General features: G+C 38.2%; 1 protein-coding gene across 1 annotated transcript in view; it reads right to left on the reverse strand.

Moving 5' to 3' along the window:
* Nucleotides 1–3,692: 3,692 nt before the first annotated feature.
* Nucleotides 3,693–18,503, reverse strand: part of cers6 (ceramide synthase 6) — a 284,277-nt gene continuing 269,466 nt past the window's right edge. The window contains exon 10 of the mRNA XM_069935319.1: nucleotides 3,693–4,556. Coding sequence (XP_069791420.1) covers nucleotides 4,413–4,556 — 144 coding nt within the window. The 3' untranslated portion in view covers nucleotides 3,693–4,412. The remainder of the gene's footprint in view (nucleotides 4,557–18,503) is intronic.

An 18,503-nucleotide genomic window follows, 5' to 3' on the forward strand; every position in this document is an offset into this window, starting at 1 on the left:
ATTCTTCTTAAATGTTAAAATTGAGTCTGTATTTACCATTTCAGCTGGCAGCTCATTCCACACTCCTACACTGTGAGAAGTTCCCTCTCATGTTCCCCCTGAACTTTTCTCATTTCACTCTTAACCCATGTCCTCTAGTTTGTAGCTCACCTACCCTCAGTGGAAAAAGCCTACCAACATTTACTCTGCCTATGTCCTTCATAATTTTAAATACCTCTATCAAATTTCCCCTCATGTGCATAAGGAACTTGGATACTGAAAGTTAATGAGATAATTTATAAAAACTATGAAAAATAAACTTAATAAAAACAATGAGAACAGTTTATCTGAAGTTGGAGAATGTCAAAAGGTTGTCAAATGTCAAGATGGAAGATAAAGTGTTGCTCTGCTAGATACCAAGGGGGCTCATTATAGCAGTGAATAAAATGGAATTGTTTAATTTTCGTGTATCATGATTTTGTGAAACACTTAGTTTTGTGTGCTATCCAGGCAAGTCAATTCATCATTAAGTACAAAGTAAAAACACAATGCTGGAGAAACTCAGTAGGCCAAACAGTTCCCCCCACATAGCAAAGACAAAAATACAAACTGATGCCATGGGCTTGAGCACCCCCCCCCCCCCATCAAGGCACGGAATAATGTCAGCGGGTGTCCGAACAAAAGAGCGGGGAGGGGAGGAGGGTGTGGTCGCAAAGGTAGGAGCAACAGGTGAAGAGAAGGGAGGAGACAGCAGCAAGGAGGGGGAGGAGGGATGACTAGGCAAACAGAGAGGGAAGGGAGGGACGAGAGCTGGAAGAGGAAAAGTGAAGGCAGGGCGTGGGTGGGGGGAGAGGAGAGCAGGTCAGCAGAAACCGGAAAAGTCGATGCCAACGCCATGTGGCTGCTGAATCTTTCCAAAGAATTCGATGGAAATGTGTAATTGACAGCCAAGGGCTAATTTCCTCAAATCTTCTGAGTTTAGATGTTTATGATTAGAACAACTTGTATTTCCTGTTGAGGGTTTGGAGAACATTCTCGAAGCATTCCAGCAATCATTTTGTTTTGATTCTAAAAATATTTGTTTTCTTCCATTGAACTGAACTTCTAAGTCTAATCATATTATAACGTCATTATTATTTTTATTTCTCCCAATAGTAAACAGTAAATACTGGCATAAAACCACAATACTAAGGAGACCTTTATTCATATAGAACTAAGTATCATTAGATTGTGAATTATTTAGCAGAATAAATACATCTGCTGGAATAGAAGTGTACACATTTTTCAAATAAACAGAATGAAAAATTGAATAATTTCAAAATGAAGGCCATTTTAACTCAACCTGATATTAAAGGCATTGACAGTGCCATTTTTGCAGAAAAAGTTAATATGCTTGGATTAAATTATTTGATCATAATATTAGAACAGATCAGGGGGGGGGTCTATCCTTTCATCGACATGCCCCCACTGCCCGATACCCAACACTGGCCTACTCCATGACATTGAAATCACTAGCGGTCTCTTTGACTTATGCCAGGGAAGTGCGCAGAAGCAAGAGTTCTGCCAAAGTCTGTTGCAACTGCAAGAACAAACATTTTTTTTGAAGACATGTAAGCATTCCTTTTAATGAGTGCTATCGAGAAGATCAAAAACTGCTTGTAAAGCAAACAATGGACACAAGGGATATCTACTAAATCAGGGGTCCATTTGTTCAATAGATACAAACATTGGGAGCTTGCGATCGGCTACTAGATCCAGGAATGTGTAAAGAGAGGGTCAAGCAAACAGAGCAAGTGGAACAAACGATCAAACAATGTTTTGACCTTGGTCATGTAGATATGTTCGAAAATTGTTCTGGTGATATCGACCTTTGTTAAAATGATCAGCAAATAAATTTCTTATTTATTCATTTGTTGTCTGTAATTAATATTGCACCTTTTCAAAATCTGGTTATTTAGATTGTGTTCTGAGAGAGGGCATTATTGAAACATACAAGATCCTGAATGATCTGAATAGGGTGGATGTGGAGAGGATGTTCCCTTTGGTGGAGGAATCTAGAACTTGGCATCATTGCTTAGAAGAATTGAGTAAGTCAGAGATAGGGTGTCTATTTAATTGTGGAATGTGAATCTTCACCATTCTCTTCCAGAAAGAATGGTGAATACTTTATTAATATTTCTAAGTTATGGATAGGTAGACTCTTTACAAGAAAGGGGATGAAATGATATTGCAGGCAGATGGAATGTGGAGATTACGATCAGATTTGCAATGATGTTACCAACTGGTGAAGGTTTACCCCTGCCATTAATTCATATGTTCATATATTGGAATATTTTGCAGTTTATCAGGTTTGGTGAGATGGACAAGTCTTACAAAACTGGTTTTGACATATTACACCATTAACTCGTTTCCAATGTTAATGATTTGTCCACACACATGGTAAGGCTCCCATAATACAGGCTTTCTTTTCTTAAATCATTTACTCAGCATGGAACATTGCAAAGTAGAAAGCCATAGGCTGGTCATAAATTAACAGAGCAAATAGATTTCCAGCACCTTCACAGATTTGTCAATATCATCAATAATAAAATGCCTGAATAAATATTAGTGAAAACTTGGAGAAATGCAGTGGTTTTGTGACCAACATAGGAGATAACTGTTATTGTTCTTGGTTGAATGTTGAATTTCAATCAATGTGTATACAATCTGTTGTACAGCAGATTTAAAATCTATCATCGTTGCATTCAATATAGTATATCTGTATCTCATTCTTTCCATTACATTCATTTGAAGAGATGATGGTGATTGGAAACAATTTTATCTTCCTTTTGGTTTGGAAAGCTGATATTTTTACTTTTAATTCTTTGCAAGAATTTGCAATGAACTGGGTGAGTGGTGTCGATTTCATTGGGAAGAACTGATTGTACGGTTAGCGCAGCGCTGTTTCTGCGCCAGCGATCGGAACTGGGGTTCAAATCCCACGCTCTCTGAAAAGAGTTTGTTTGTTCTCCCTGTGTCTGTATGGGTTTCCTCTGGGTGCTCCAGTTTCCTCCCGCCATTCAGAAAAATGTCCAGGGATTATCGGTCAATTGGGTATAATTGGGCAGTACGGGCACGTGGGCCGAAAAGGACCCATTACCGTGCTGTATGTCTGAATAAAAAAAATTTAAAATGTCATTAACAAAAGAAAACTTAAGTCAAGATCCCAAATTGAAGGGTTATAAAGTGAAAATACATCTGCCCCATTAATACATTGGAAACAATACCATTTTTGTTATCCCTGGCTTCACTAACAATCAAGATAAACTTGGTTGTTATCATTTGTTTTTTCCTTGTCCCTAACCAACTGACGCTGATCTATCTTTCTCGTGGTCCCTTTGCAGGTGTATTTTTAATATTCAACATAAGAGGTGCACTAGTTCCCTGTTTTATGCCCTCTGTGTTACATTCACAGGAAACTCTTGGATTAATCAAACATTTTCTTTCATGAAACTAAGCTGACTTTATTGATGTAATGCTGTTCCTACGTTCTTAATGATGGTCTTATGGTTTCCCATTTTTTGCTTTTCTTTGTGCTTGCATTGTTCCAGAATCTAAGGGTGAATGCACAGCTCTCTCTCTGAAGCTTTTTGTTGGCACCATCTGAAGGCAGGTGGCTGCTTTCACCCAAGTTATGAAAATAAAAGTGACATTTTCCATTGATGTGGCACAGCAAGAAGGTTTTTATTTATCAGGAATCAGTGTCAGAAATTCAGAAGTTGTTGGATGTTCCACAGAAACATATTGAAAGCAATCTTGCCGTATATTTAGTTCTTTACCTCAAGCATTTGATTTTTACTTTCAATGAGGACAAAATGGCCTCTGTGCAAACATCATTCCAAGGAACCCATTGAAATCAAAGAATCCGAAACACAAAGAAGCACGAAACATATCAATATTGCTGCCTAAACCACAGTACTCAAGAATTAGAGGTGGCCTACTGCATGTGACAAGTCACAAACTAGAGCAGATTGAGCTGGGCACAACATAATTCATCTAAAACAGCTTTTACTCCTCCCAAACAGGACATAGTAGAGTAAAACACTGAAAACTTCCTTTTTTCCACAAATCTCAAACATATAAAAATAAATAATGTAATATACAAAGACAATACATATGAAAATACTGTTCCCATTGAGATGGACTACACTTGCATACACAGCATGCCCACATGTACATGATGTTTATTATCATTCATTCTCATACAGGAAATGGCAGTGCACTATCAGAATGCTTTGATGTTTCTAAACCTTCATCTGATATGGAGATACATGATAAAATGCTTTCATAACACATTTTGTGAAATACTTCCAAGATCAAATTGCCAGCTTGTCCGTGCAATACTTAAGAATTAATAGATTCACAACACCAGATAGTGCTTCCCAGTCAAATAGCTAATGTTCCTCTAAGTACACACCACCACTTAGGTAGCCATTTGTGCCATTTGTAGTGCTGCTGTGTCCACTTTTTGCAGGTGATGGTGTTGATTCTTCTTCATCGGAGCTGGATTCGACGTCACTTCGGTCATCTTTTGAGACCTGGGAAAATAAGTGATCCATTCAAGCAAAAAAGACACCATCATCACAGAAATAACTACAAAGGAAACTTGTGAAAACAAAATCAAAATGGCAACTGAGGTGAATGGGCTGGGTCGAATGAATGGTGAATGGGATGCTTAGAATAGAGGCAAGATGCACCATGTATCTTTTCATCTATGCAAGGAGGCCACTTGGCCAATGTGCAGAGACCACTACAAAGAACAAGCACCCCGCTCAGTCCCATTCCTCAGTACTGTCCTTGCAATTTTTCTGTCACAAATATCTGTTCAATTCCCATTTGAAAATCATAACTAAATTTGCTTTGATTGTACTTTTTGACCAAAATTCCAGATAATACTGCTTGCTGCTAAAAAAAAAATTCCCTCAAGTCAGACCTGATCAAATAGCCAATTATTTTGCACTGATGCCTTCTGGAGAAAGGACCTTTCAGAAATAGGACTAGCTTATTCTGAATCCTTCATGGTATCTTCATGATTTTGAACAGCTAAATTACAGAAAACAAAAAGCCCCTCAATTTTCTCTTCTCTAATCAGGAGCACAATTCTACTGTTTTTTTTCTAATTTACTGCACCTTTTTTTTTGCTTTTGTATCTTTTTATGGTGTAGTCCATTGGAAGTAATATTCTAGTTTCTCTTGCAATATTCTTGTTGTGGTCAAACCAACTTTTTCTGGAGTTTCAAAAGAATTATTAAGAAACCACATCTTGCTCTTAATTGGTGCTGCAGTTAGGGCTAAAGCCCAATTAGAGTCAAAGAGCCATAGAATTCTACAGCACAGAAACAAGCCCATTAACCTAACTTGTCCAAGATGACCTAACTGCTCCCATTTGCCAGCATTCAGCCCATGTCCATCCAAACCTTTACGACCTGTGTGCCTGTCTTATAAATATTACAGTTTCCCCTGCCTTTACTAGTTTCTCTGGCTGCTAATTCCATATACCATCATCTTCCACCGAAGAGAGTAACCCTCAGGTCCATTTTAAATATTTTTCTTTTCACCTTAAAGCTTTGTCCTCTAGCTTTAGACTTTCTGACCCTGGAAAAAAAAGACTGTGACTATTTACCTTATCTGTACTTATTATGGACCTCCATAAACTCCCCCCTTAGTCTTCTACATTCCAGGGGGAAACATCCTGGCCAATCCAATGTCTCCTTGTAATTCAAGCCTACTAGTCCCAGAAACATTCACAATTAGGAGCCCCTCAAAAAGTCATGATGGTATTCTTAACCCTGAATGCTTCACTGAAACATTAAATGCAAGCTAACTTCCATGCTTTTTACCAGGTTCTCTGCGATTTTTAAAAAATTGCTAAATGGAGTCATCCTTCCTTCTCGGACATGATCTTCACCACACAACTCACAAAGAAAGACAATGGGCAGCATCAGCCATTATAAATGGTCTATATAACTATATTTGACGATCTAGACCTGAGGCCTGGCTGAAAACTCATATCTGCCACGCAGCAACAATTCACCCCTCCTATGTTTCTGAGGCATCGACTATCTACAGCAGGCACCCCAAGGTGCTGGTAAGCTATCACCATTGCTAGTATTTCAGAATCCTCCTCTAGATCATTATACAACAATTGAGGCTTGAGTTACACTTGCCAGCCACACAGGGCAGGCCGTGACATTCCAGGAACTCCCCAAGTAAGCCTTCTACTCCTGAATTCAATCCTTTTGTTAATGAAGTCTAGCATCTCATAGGCTTTCTTAACTATCCTATCAACCTGCTCAACAACTTTGAGGGATGTATGGATTTTGACCCCAAGGTCCCTCTGATTATCCACTCTCTTAAGTAACCCTTCTGGTTTGTCCTTCCAAACGCATCACCTCACTTATCCGGATTGAGCAATTAAAGAAGCAATTAAAATCCCCACTGCAGAAGTAGCAGATATTTGTCAGTGTATGGTCACTTGACGCTTTCAAACCAATAACAGCCATGCTTCAACCACTAAAATCTGAGAACAAATGATATTCGAAATGAAATGTGGTTTCCATGAGGTTGATAAATTAAATTGCTTGATGATTAAAGAGAAAGAATGAAAGCACTAATCCACTAGACTGAAAGAGTATAAAGAGTAAAACTTACATGCAAAGGATTCCACTTCCCAGCCTTCCAGGTTTGCACAAGGACGATCAAATAGATCGAATGAGATAAAAAGTACTAAGTGAGATCCTATAGTAACAATTCTGACTACAAATGTACTATTATTTTCTGTTGAGGTTCAGTGACCTATCTACACCTCTGTTATTCTATGGGAAGTAACAGGATGGATTATATAAGCTTTAAAAAACTTTATTACAATTCATCTAACCATATAACCATAACCAAGCACATTGATCTGCAACATTTAACACCCATAATTGACTCGTATGTATTGCACTTCCTTACTCTTTTTATCAGCAATCATACCTCCAAGTCTTTAGCCTCCATGTACTTTAAACGACTCTAGCTCAACATCTTCTGCTCCTCTTTGAAGAGCCTACCTATAATCTATGTTACAAAGATTTTGCTTATCTGCCTATCTTTGCCACGTTAAAGGGCCCCTGATGAAGGAGTCAAGCCCAAAATGTTGGTTATGTATCTTTGCTCGTGTACAGTCTACTGTTTGACCTGAGTTTCTCCAGCATTGTGTTTTTACTTCAATCATGGAGTCTGCCGCCTTCGTGCTTCACTCTATACAAAAGCAGTATTTTTGTCTTTGGAACCGTTAGAAATAGGGTATTTTGGCCATCAATCACTCTCTAATTTTAGCCTGCAAATAACATGAGAATATAGGTAGTTAATTATATAATTTGGTTGTGTGATGCTGACAGTTTTAAAACTATAAAAGAGCCACACATTACAATTAGTTCCTTTTACAATTACAATAATGGAAGAGCCAAACGTTAAAAAATTGAGCAAGAACATTTTAGTTTAGCGATTTTGTTTTTAGCAGATGATTTCTTTCGAGGACGAAGCATTACTAAAATAACAAATATGAGGAGGGATGTTTGCTATGGGAAAATGTGGCACTCATATATACAGTGAAGGAGCGAGGAAGGAGGAATTGTACTTAGGGGAAAGAGGATGATCGAGAATGGGGAGAGTGAAATCTCAGATCACAGCACAGTTAGTGTAGAGGTTAGTGCAGTGTCATTACTGTGCTAACGACTGGGGTTCGAATAAGGCATTGTCAGTAAGGCAATGTTTGTATGTTCTCCCCGTGTCTGGGTGGGTTTCCTCTGGGTGGTCTGATTTCCTCCCATCCTTCAAAACGTATGGAGGTTGTAGACCAATTGGGCGTAATTGGGCAGCACAGAATCATGGCTGGAAGGGCTTGTTACCATGCTGTATATCTAAATTTAATTTAAAAATTAAATCATGCTACCTGGTAAAATTTAACATCAGGAACAATATTTCATCCTTCTAACTTTGCAGGTTCGCCTTCTACATGGAGGAAATGACCACAACAAGGGACCAAATGGGTATTTCATTTCCATCTGAAAAGTTCAGGGGTTTGTTGACAGAAACTCTGAAGCATGACAAATGGAGTTGTACATTCAACTTCTGACTTCAGATTTGAAATTCCTTAGAGACGTTCTCAGTTGCAAGGCCTCTAATCCATTTCTAATGACATGGTATGAATCAGTTTACAACACAGTCATAACTGCATTTGTTGGTTTTCAAATGACTGCAAGGAATCCATTTCTTGAATATGAAGGTACCTGTCTGTGTATCTGTGTGTAAGACAAGTTGCACTACTGTTGGAAAGAAGAGTCTTGCGGCATGTCTGCTTTGTAACAATATTAATCTGACTGGAGTACTAATTCTATTGTAAAGATTAAGTGATCCACAACACTATTTGTGTTCAATATTTCTTTTGCTTAGGGCTTTGACATTGAAGATATTGCTTTGAAAGTTTATGCTAGTTTATAGCATGAAAACTAATTTTTTTTGCAAGGATTTCCTATGGTCATGCAAATAGGATTTTGCTTATCTATGGTCCTCATGTGTACTAATGACAGTGCCGGACTATTTGTGAGACTTGCGCGTTATTGAACAAAATTAGCTATGCCACTGAGCCTTGGTACAAGTGCAGTTAAAGTAGGGAAATGTCAGAAGAGCACAGAATTCAATTCATAGAGTATCTCAAATCCCAATATTACTTGGACCAACATAAAAAGGATAAGAAGCAGAAATTATTGTAGTGTGACTCTAGCTGCAGAGTCCAAAAAGGTAGGATTTGCTGTTGAATCTCATAATTGTGATAATCTCATAATTATGGAGCCTCCATGTTGATGCAATCACAAAGAAAGCTCGCTAACATCTATACTTTGTGAGGTGTCTGAGGAGACACCTCACAAGACTCAACAAAACTTCTACAGGTATGCCATGGAGAGCATTCTGGCTGGTTGCATCACTGCTTGGTATAGAGGTTCAAACTCTCAGGACGGGGTAAATTCCAGAGGTTTGTAAACTTGGCCTGCAAAATCACAGGCACTGGACTTCACTCCATCAAGGACATCTACATGTAGCAGTGTCTTAAAAAAACAGTCTCTATCCTCAAAGACTCCCACCACCCAGGCATGCCCTCTTCACTCTGCAACCATTGGGAAAATGGTACAGGAGCCTAAAGATGAGCACTCAGTGGCGCAAGGACAGTTTCTTCCCTGCTGCCATCAGATTCCTGAACAATCAATGAACCAAAAACACTGTCTTACTTTTCGTGCACTATAATGTTTTTAAAATTTATAGTAATGTTGTAAGATAGTTATAATATGAATGTTTGCACCAGAATGCTGTTGCAAAACACCAAATTGCATGACTTGTTTATGACAATAAATCCTGATTCTGAACTGAGCATGAACCAGAGCAATGCAAAAAACTAGAAAAAAAAAAATCAAGGCAACCAAGTATAATAGGAACATTTTCCTGGTTTAAAAAAAAGAAAACCAGGCTAAGAAATTGCTTTTGAAGGTCTGAGCAATAAGAATATATTCTGCTAAAAGTAAGGAATAAACTAAACACATAAATAAGTACAAATAAAAAAGAACAACTGAGGACAAAGAAGGAGGCATAAAATAGAATATGAAGTAATTAGGAGAGAAAAAATAAAGTGAAGGGAACAATCAAGTTAAATTGTCTCAAAACATTAAACAAAATAATAATTTACAGAGTCATCAATATGAAAAAGAATATTAGTATGGGAAGAGAGCCGTTAAATGATAGGATAATGTCACGGAATGTCAGAAATATTGATTCATTATTTTGTTTTGGTAACTACCATGGAGATGGAAGGGTTAGACAAAACATTAGATGGTGTGTTGATTAATGACACATTGATTTTATTCTCAGTTGTATAAATCTGAATCACAGAGAGATGATAATTTAAAAAAAAAGAGGATTTTTAAATTACAGATGAGACTATCGGTCCTAACTTTACAAGAGCAAATGGAGTTGGATGCCCCTTTCACTTCAAGGGAAGTTGGAGAACCATTCAGCTCATTACAAAGTAATAAATCCTCAGGAGAGGATGATTTCCCACCTGAATTTTATAAAGAATTTATTAATTCCTCCTTTTATGGATGTATTAGAATAGCCGATGGTAACATCTAAACTCCTGTAAACTTTCTCTACTATGATAATACCAAAAAAAGATAGAGTTTCTGTAAAACCAGCATCTTATAGACCAATCTCTTTGTTAAACATAGATTATGAAATAATTGTAAAAGTTTTAGCTGATAGGTTGATGACGTTTTTACCAAAATTGTTATATATTGGTTCAGACAGGCTTTGTGAAAAAGAGAAAATCTGCAGATAATGTCACTAGGTTAATTAGTATAATACATTTAGCATAAAAGATGAGAGATTTAAGTGTGGCAATGGCTTTGGATGCAGAAAAAGCATTGATAGACTAGAGTGGGACTTGTTGTTTAAGGTGTTTGAGAAATTTGGGATGGATTTAGTGTTTATCATTTGGGTTAAAGCTTTGTATAATACCCCTAAAACTAACATTGTTATGAATAGGCAGATCTCCACATTCCTTCCATTAACTAATCTAGTAGGCAAGGATGCCCTTTATCACTTGCATTATTTATTTTAGTGATTAAACCTTTGGCAAGCCAAGATGACTGGATATTAAAGGGATTAAGGTTAATCAAGAAGAATATAAAATTAATCTATTCACAGATGATGTTTTGATTTACTTGACAGAGCCAATAGGTTTGTTATATAAATTATCTTTGAGATCAGAGTAATATGGTAAGGTTTCGGGTTACAAAGTAAATGGAGATAAAAGTGAAATTATGCCTCTTACTCTAGGGGATTACACTCAATGTCAATGAGTTACTCAATTTAAATAGCTGATAAATGTATATAAATTGAAATATGTACCTTTATTAAAGAAAAATTGGTGAGGACTTATTGAATAAGTGGAAGATGCTGCCAATTATGTTATTGAGTACGGTTAATTGTGTTAAAGTGAATATATTTCCTAAGGTTCAATGCTTATTCCAGACATCGCCAATAATGATACCTCAAAAGATTTTTTTCAAAAATTAAATAAGTAACTTAGAAATTTTCTTTGAAGGTTAAGAAGTCAAGAGTTGTTCTAGATAAATTGACTTGGAAATTTGAGTTTGGAGGGTTGCAATTGCCAAATTTTAGAAATTACTATAAGGCAGCTCAATTGTGATTTTTAACTTCTTTATTTGATGAGGAAGAAAAACCAGCATGGATTAAAATAGACATTGATAAAATAGGAGAGATGAAATCAGAAGATTTTTATATATAAATGGGAAGCAAAGTTATTATCTGGGGAAAGGTAAGAACCTTTGCTGAAGCATTTGATTAATATTTTGAATAAAGTGAATAATGAAATTGGAATGAAATGTGGTTCAGGCTAAAATGCCTTTGATGCAAAATCAACTTTTTCCATTTTCAATGGATAATCAATTTTTAAATATTTGGGTTCATAAAGGAATTAGATATATAGAAAATTGTTATGTAGGTAGAAATATGGGATATAAAAACTCCCTTTTTTGTTATTAATCAATTATGGGCTTATTTGAGAGATAAACCGAGTCCAGCAATGTCATTACCAAAATGTGGAAATGTAGAAATATTGATAGTAGGTATATTTTAAAAATATTTTGGTATGTATAGACTATTGCAGAAGGGAATTATTAAACAGGGATACATAAGTCTAGACAATGTTGGGAGACAGATTTAAATGTTAATATTGATGAAGTAAATTGGCCAGAATTGTGTCGGGACAGTATGACAAATATTATACATGTTAGATATGGGTTAGCCCAATACAACTTTTTTTTACCCTCAGTTACATCTCACTCCACAAAAACTAAATAAACTGAAACTGGATTTATCTGATCAGTGTTTTAGATGTGGTCTTGTTCCAAAGTGAGACCATTTTGCTGAAATTTGGCATTTTATTTAGAACGGGTTATGCGAATTAAATTTCCACAAACTCCAATGATATTTTTATTAGGTAATATTGAGGGAATAAGACTGAAACTAAAACTATCTAAATATCAAAAACAATTTTTAATTATTGCTTTAGCAGTAGCAAGAAAATGTATAACAGTGACATAGAAATCAGATACCCATTTGGGTATCCAACGTTGGAATGCAAAAATGCACAGTTGTGTTCCTTTAGAGAAGATTACTTATAATTTGATAAATAAATACGATGTATTTTTGAAAATTTGGTGCCCATACTTAAGAATTGAGGGAATTAATATATAGACCTTTTCTTTGAGCCTCAAACTCCTTGAAATATTATGTTATAAATGATTAATTCCATGTGGTAAGGGGGAACTTGCAGCAACCAGGTTTCTATTCTAGTTTCTTACTTTTCCTTTTAGGTTTTCTTACTATTTCACTTCTCTTTTTTACCTTTTATTTTTCTTTTCTTTCTTTTGGGGTTAGTTTAGTGGAGGGAGGGAGTTGTCGGGTTGGGGTATATATCATCATATTGGATATTAATATTTGATTGTTATATTTTGTAATTGGTTTTATTACATGTATGGAAAATTTTTAAATAAAATTTACAAAAAAAGTTTCATGAGACATATGAAGTTAAAGCAAAAAAAGGTTGTTACTTAAATAAGCTAATCGTACCCAGGGAGAATAAAATCCTTATCTGGATGGATTTTATCCATGCATTTTTAAAGAATCGTGAAGATATAGCAAAGGCTTTACCACGCATATTAAATAATTCATCAGGAAAAGATATTATGCCCAGAGGCTTACAGATTCAGCATCTGCTGCCTTTTGTGTCTACAATGTAGGTGTATCAGTAAATCGCCAGTTGTTGATGGGCAAGAGAAATCCACAGCTACCTCTTACACTCTGAAAAAGAGCAAGTGCAATTATGCACAGAGTGAGAATAAAAGCACCAGGACAAGTAGTTTGGAATCAAGGAATTCTATCTGATCTTACTCAACAGATTCTTTTCCTCTTTAGAAGGTTAAAAGTTACTACTAGGAGATCAAGTCCCAATTACTGGTGCCTCCTTTGGTGGTATCAGAATTAGAAAGATGGCTATTATATCTAATGCAGTATGACTGTACGACTGAGTGCATGAAGGTAAAGTAGACATCATTGTGGACAGTTTGCATGAAAACAATTACCGGAAGGTTTACTTACTGGTCCTGTTTGGACACTGACCACAAGTCATCAGGAAGCAAATGTAGCATTTGCCAACATTGTTAGAACAGGTCACTTAGTTTGTTTGACATTTTCAGGGAGTAAATGCAGGCTTTTATGAAAAAGGAAATGATCATTTCCTGCAACTGATCAAAAGCCATTCAAAGTAGATTGAAACAAAACATATGGCTTAGATGACAAGGTTCATATTAGGGTTTATTTGCAGAGCTTGGACCCTTGACCGTGCCCGCTTCCCACCCCAACCCCCTCCCAACAGTTTCAATCTGCTCTTTGTGAAAATAAAATTGGGATTAAACATACTCTCATTCCTTCAAGTGATCTAAATTTAAATAGAAACATTGAGAGATTTGGTCAGAATAGTTAAAGCAGTGGTTCCCAACCTTTTTCTTTCCACTCACATACTACTTTAAGTATTCCCTATCCCATAAATGTTCTGTGATTAATAAGGGATTGCTTAAGGTGGAATGTGGGTGGAAAGGAAAAGTTTGAAAACCACTGTTTTAATCATTCCAAATTGATTCATTATGTGCACGGTTTCAGAACTCCAAAGGAAATGGGCCAATGACAATTTTTCTCAAGCAAAATATTTCAGTAATTATTGGGTCTGGGGCAGTGATTCTCACCCTTCCCTTCCCACTCACATCCCACCTTAAGCAATCACTTACTAATCACAGAACACTTATGGCATAGGGAATACTTAAAGTGGGATGTGGGTGGAAAGTAAAAGGTTGGGAACCACTGAGTTAAAGGATCTCGAGAGAAGGAAATGTTGCAGAGTTATTCAAAGCAACATGAAACATTGCTGTTAAATTTCTTGGTGAAATACAGAAGAACATTGCATACTAATGGTGCATGTGTGCAGAACTCTTTATGAGGGGAAGATTGAGAACTTGCTTAAGACTTGCTCGACTAAATGTTGCTTCTACAATGGTAAAGAATCCGTTCAGTCTCATCCACTTTGCCTCAAACTGCATATGGAGAAATAGTTTTCTTTATGAGGGGTAGGTTATGCCTCATAAGCCTAATTGAGTTTTTGTATGAGCTGGCCCGCCCACTGAATCTGTGACTCCTCCCTCCTGGAAATCCCTATAAAGGCTGTTACGCCAAAACTCCTCCTTCAGTACGTGCCTTGGAACTGGGCCAGCAACATGTGAGATGTCTTAAGGTGATTAAAGCATATTAATCACAATTCTCTGTCTAATATGGTTCAACAAGAGCACTAGTTTTTTGAGGATGTACCAAAAGAAATTAATGAAGGTAGGGTGGTAGATGTGATATGTATCCCTTGATTAAGGGCATAAGCCCAGAATGTTTATGTATCTTTATCATTGCTATATAAAGTACACTGACCTATGGAGTTTCTCCAGCGTCGTGTTTTCATTTTCTTCCAAATTTTTGGGGTTGTATTTCCTATGATTACATTATACATCAAAATTCTAGTCCCTGTATCTCCATTAACTCACTGGAGTCACTGTTTCCTGCAGACTCTTTTAACCCACCTGCTTCCGTTTCCTATGGTCCCTTAAAAATTCAAAAGATTCTGTTTCCCATGCTCTCTATAAAGTCACTGAAGCTGCACTTCCCAGCCTCCCTTTTAACATATCACATTTGTAGAGAGGTTTATTATATAACTGTAGCATCTGAAAAATTATGAAGTACAAATGTGTTGGGTAATTGATAAAAATCCCCTTTAATAGATTGGAAGATCTGCCAGTTTAGCACCACCTGAAAGTATTGGGTTCACGATCATCTAATAATGCCTAAAAATATCTTTCCTGAAAAGTGATGCAGTGTACTTTATCTATCCGTGTATCTATCAACGTTCAGGCTTATTGTCACATGTGCCAACATACAGCGAGAAAGTTTGTTTTGAAAGCTGTCCAGTGCAGCAAGAGAAAAAAACAATGAAGACACAGTTACAAAGGGAGGACAGTTAGAACAGAGCAAAGGGCAACATTATATTACTACTTTAAGGTTCATTCAAGAGTCTGAAGGAAAAACTAGAAGTGTACGATCCAGCGATCATTAGGGGAATCAGAAGTGGAGAGGGTGAACAAATTTAATTTCCTTGGAATCACATTCTCGGGGGATCTATCCTGGACACAACACGCTCATGGCATCGTGAAGAAAGCACATCAGCGCCTCAACCTGCAGACAAGGATGGTGCTGTTGTGGTCTAGTGCACTGGCCTCTACTCTACGACAGCTCTCAGACACCTCCTTCTACATGCCCCTTCCACAGGACCCCACTACAGCATATCAAGCCACTGTCTCCAACATCATCTCCAACCTCACCTCTGGTCACCTCCCTCCCATGGCCTACAACCTCATTGTTTCCCATCCCCATACTGCCTGGTTCTATCTTTGACTCAAGATACATAAACCCAATCATCCAGGCAGGCCTATTGTTTTCAATTTCTCTTGCTCTACTAAACTAATTTCTTCTTACCTTGACAATCTTTTCTACTCTTGTCCAATTCCTCCCCATTTACATCCATGATACCTCACATGCCCTTTAACTCTTCAATGACTTCAAATTCCCTGAACTGGATCATCATCTCATTTTTACTATGGATGTCCAATTCCTATACAGCTCCATCCCCCATACAAAAGGTCTCAAATCACTTTGCTTCTTCCTAGACCAAAGACCCGACCAGTGACCCTTCACCACCACCTTCCACCAGCTGGCAGATCTTGTCCTCACTCTTAATAACTCCTCCCTTGACTCATCTCACCCTCTTCAAATCAAAGGAGTAGCCATGGGTACCCGCATGGGTGCCAGCTCTACCTGCCTGTTTGAGGGCTTTGTGGATCAATCCATGCCGCAAGCCTTTAGGGGCATCAGCTTCATTCACTTCACTGCCAACTTCCATGCCAATCTCAAACTCACCTGGTCTATCTCTGACAACACTCTCTTCTTTCTGGATCTCTGTGTCTCCATCTCAAGAGAGACACTTTCCACTGACATATATTACAAACCCACCCACTCCCACAACTACTTCGTCTACAATTCCACCACACACCTTACCCCTTAAGTATTCTCTTCCCGTCTTGCAATTTCTTCATCTCTGCCGCATCTCTTCCAAAGATGAAGTCTTTCAGACCAGATCATCTGAAATGTCCGCCTTGTTCCACAAATGTGGCTTCTCTTCTATCACCGTCAACTCAGACCTCAACCCCATCTCCTTCATTTCCTGCTCATCTGCCCTGGACCCCTCTTCCCCCAGACACAACAAACACAAGACTCCCCTTGTCCTTACCTACTACCCCACCAGCCTCTGCATCCAACACATTATCCTCCATAATTTCTGGCATTTACAACATGAGACCACTACATCTTCCCCTCTCTGCCTTCTGTAGGGACCGGTCCCTCCGTGACTCCTTTGTGCACTCATCCCTCCCCACCAATTGCACCCCCCCCCCCCCGCACCTTTCCCTTTGGCTGCAGGAAGTGAAACACATGTGACAACACCTCCCTCACTACAGTTCAGGGCCCCAAACAGCTCTTTCAAGTGAAGCAACACATCCGCAGAAGTAAAATACTACATTCGGTGCTCCCTTTGTGGCCTTCTCTACATCAGAGAGATTGAGCGCAGACTGGGAGATTGCTTCGCTGAGCAATTTCACTCTGTCCGCATCATTGACAGGGATATCCCAGTGAACAACCACTTCAATTCTGCATCACACTTACATACTCACATGTCTGTCCATGGCCTCATGCATTATCCTACCAAGACAATCCATAAATTGGAGAAACAAAACCTGATTTTCCCTCTGGGCACTCTCCAGATGGATGGTATTAACATCGACTTCTCTGGTTTCTGCTAATCTACTCTCCTTTCTCCCTCCTTTCCTTCCCCCTGTCTTTTTTCCCTCACCTCTCCACCTCTTTCTCTCTCTATTCACCCAGCCATCCCTCCTCCTGTTTGCTGCTGTGCCCTCCCTCCTTTCTCCTCCCATTACCTCCTGGCTTTGTGTCCATGCAAAATCTTTCCATAATGAAGGGCTCAAGCCCGAAATGTTAGCTATGTATCTTTATTTCTGTTGTTTGACCTTCTGAGTTTCTCCAGCATTGGGTTTTTACTTCAACCACATGCCTGCAGACTTTGATGTTTTACTTAAGCGCCTCTACTTCCTTGAGTGTTTGAGTAGGTTGGGTATGACATCAGAAACCCTGGCATATTTCTATGTGTGGTGGAAAGTGTGGTGATGACTGCATCACAGACTGGTATGGGGACACCAATACCCCTGAGCGTAAATGCCTGCAAAAGGTAGTGGAGATAGGCCTGGACATAACAAGCAAAATACTCCTCATCATTGAGAACATGTACAGGGAAAGCTGCCATTGGAGAACAGCAACAATCATCAAGGATCCACACCACCCAGCACATGCTCTGTTCTCACTGCTGCCATCAGGAAAGAGGTCTAGTTACCAAATGTCTCGCAACAGCAAGTTCAGGAACACCCGCTACCCCTCCACCATCAGACTCCTCAACAACAAACTCATGCAAAGACTCTCATTTTTGTTATTTGTTGATTTTTAAAAAAATTTTACTCTCTCTATAGCATAGCTTGCTTACATAGCTTTGGTTGCTGGGATACGTTGCGAACAGATTTTTTTTGGCACTACCAATAAGTGGTAATTCTCCCTCAGCTACAGGAAAAATAATCCCGGGGTCGTACTCTGACAATAAATCTGAAATCTGATAATGGTGGGAAATAAACTATCCTTGAATCAGGTAGTGCGTGATCTCCCACTCGTGAATCTTCTTCCTGATGGGAGGAGGGTGAAGAGAATGGGGTGGAATTAATAATTAAAAAATGTTGGCTGCTTTTCTGAGGCAGTGGGAAGTGTAGCTGAAGTCGATGGAGGGGAGGGATGTGTGTGTGATGGTCTGAGCTGCATTCATAACTCTGGAATTTCTGTGGTTTTGATACCATGCAACAATGTATCCCGATAAGACACTTCCAGTGATATATCTGTAGAAGTCATTGAGGAAACTGGTGATGAGCCAAATTTCCTCAGATTTTTAGGGAGTAGAGCATTAGTGCACTTCCTTGGTCATTGTTTTGACGTAGTTGAATCAAGACTGGTCGTTTGAGAGATTCACTCCTAGATTTGGGAGTGACCTTGACCTCTCTTCCAGAAATCTACGACCAGCTTTTTCTTTTGAATATTTTATTTAATACTCCATACATGCAGTAACTACAATTATTATAGTATACAGATATCAAAAAGAGAATAAAATTATT

This window comes from Narcine bancroftii, chromosome 4 (genome assembly GCF_036971445.1).
Source record: "Narcine bancroftii isolate sNarBan1 chromosome 4, sNarBan1.hap1, whole genome shotgun sequence".
In the NCBI taxonomy this organism is placed as follows: domain Eukaryota; kingdom Metazoa; phylum Chordata; class Chondrichthyes; order Torpediniformes; family Narcinidae; genus Narcine; species Narcine bancroftii.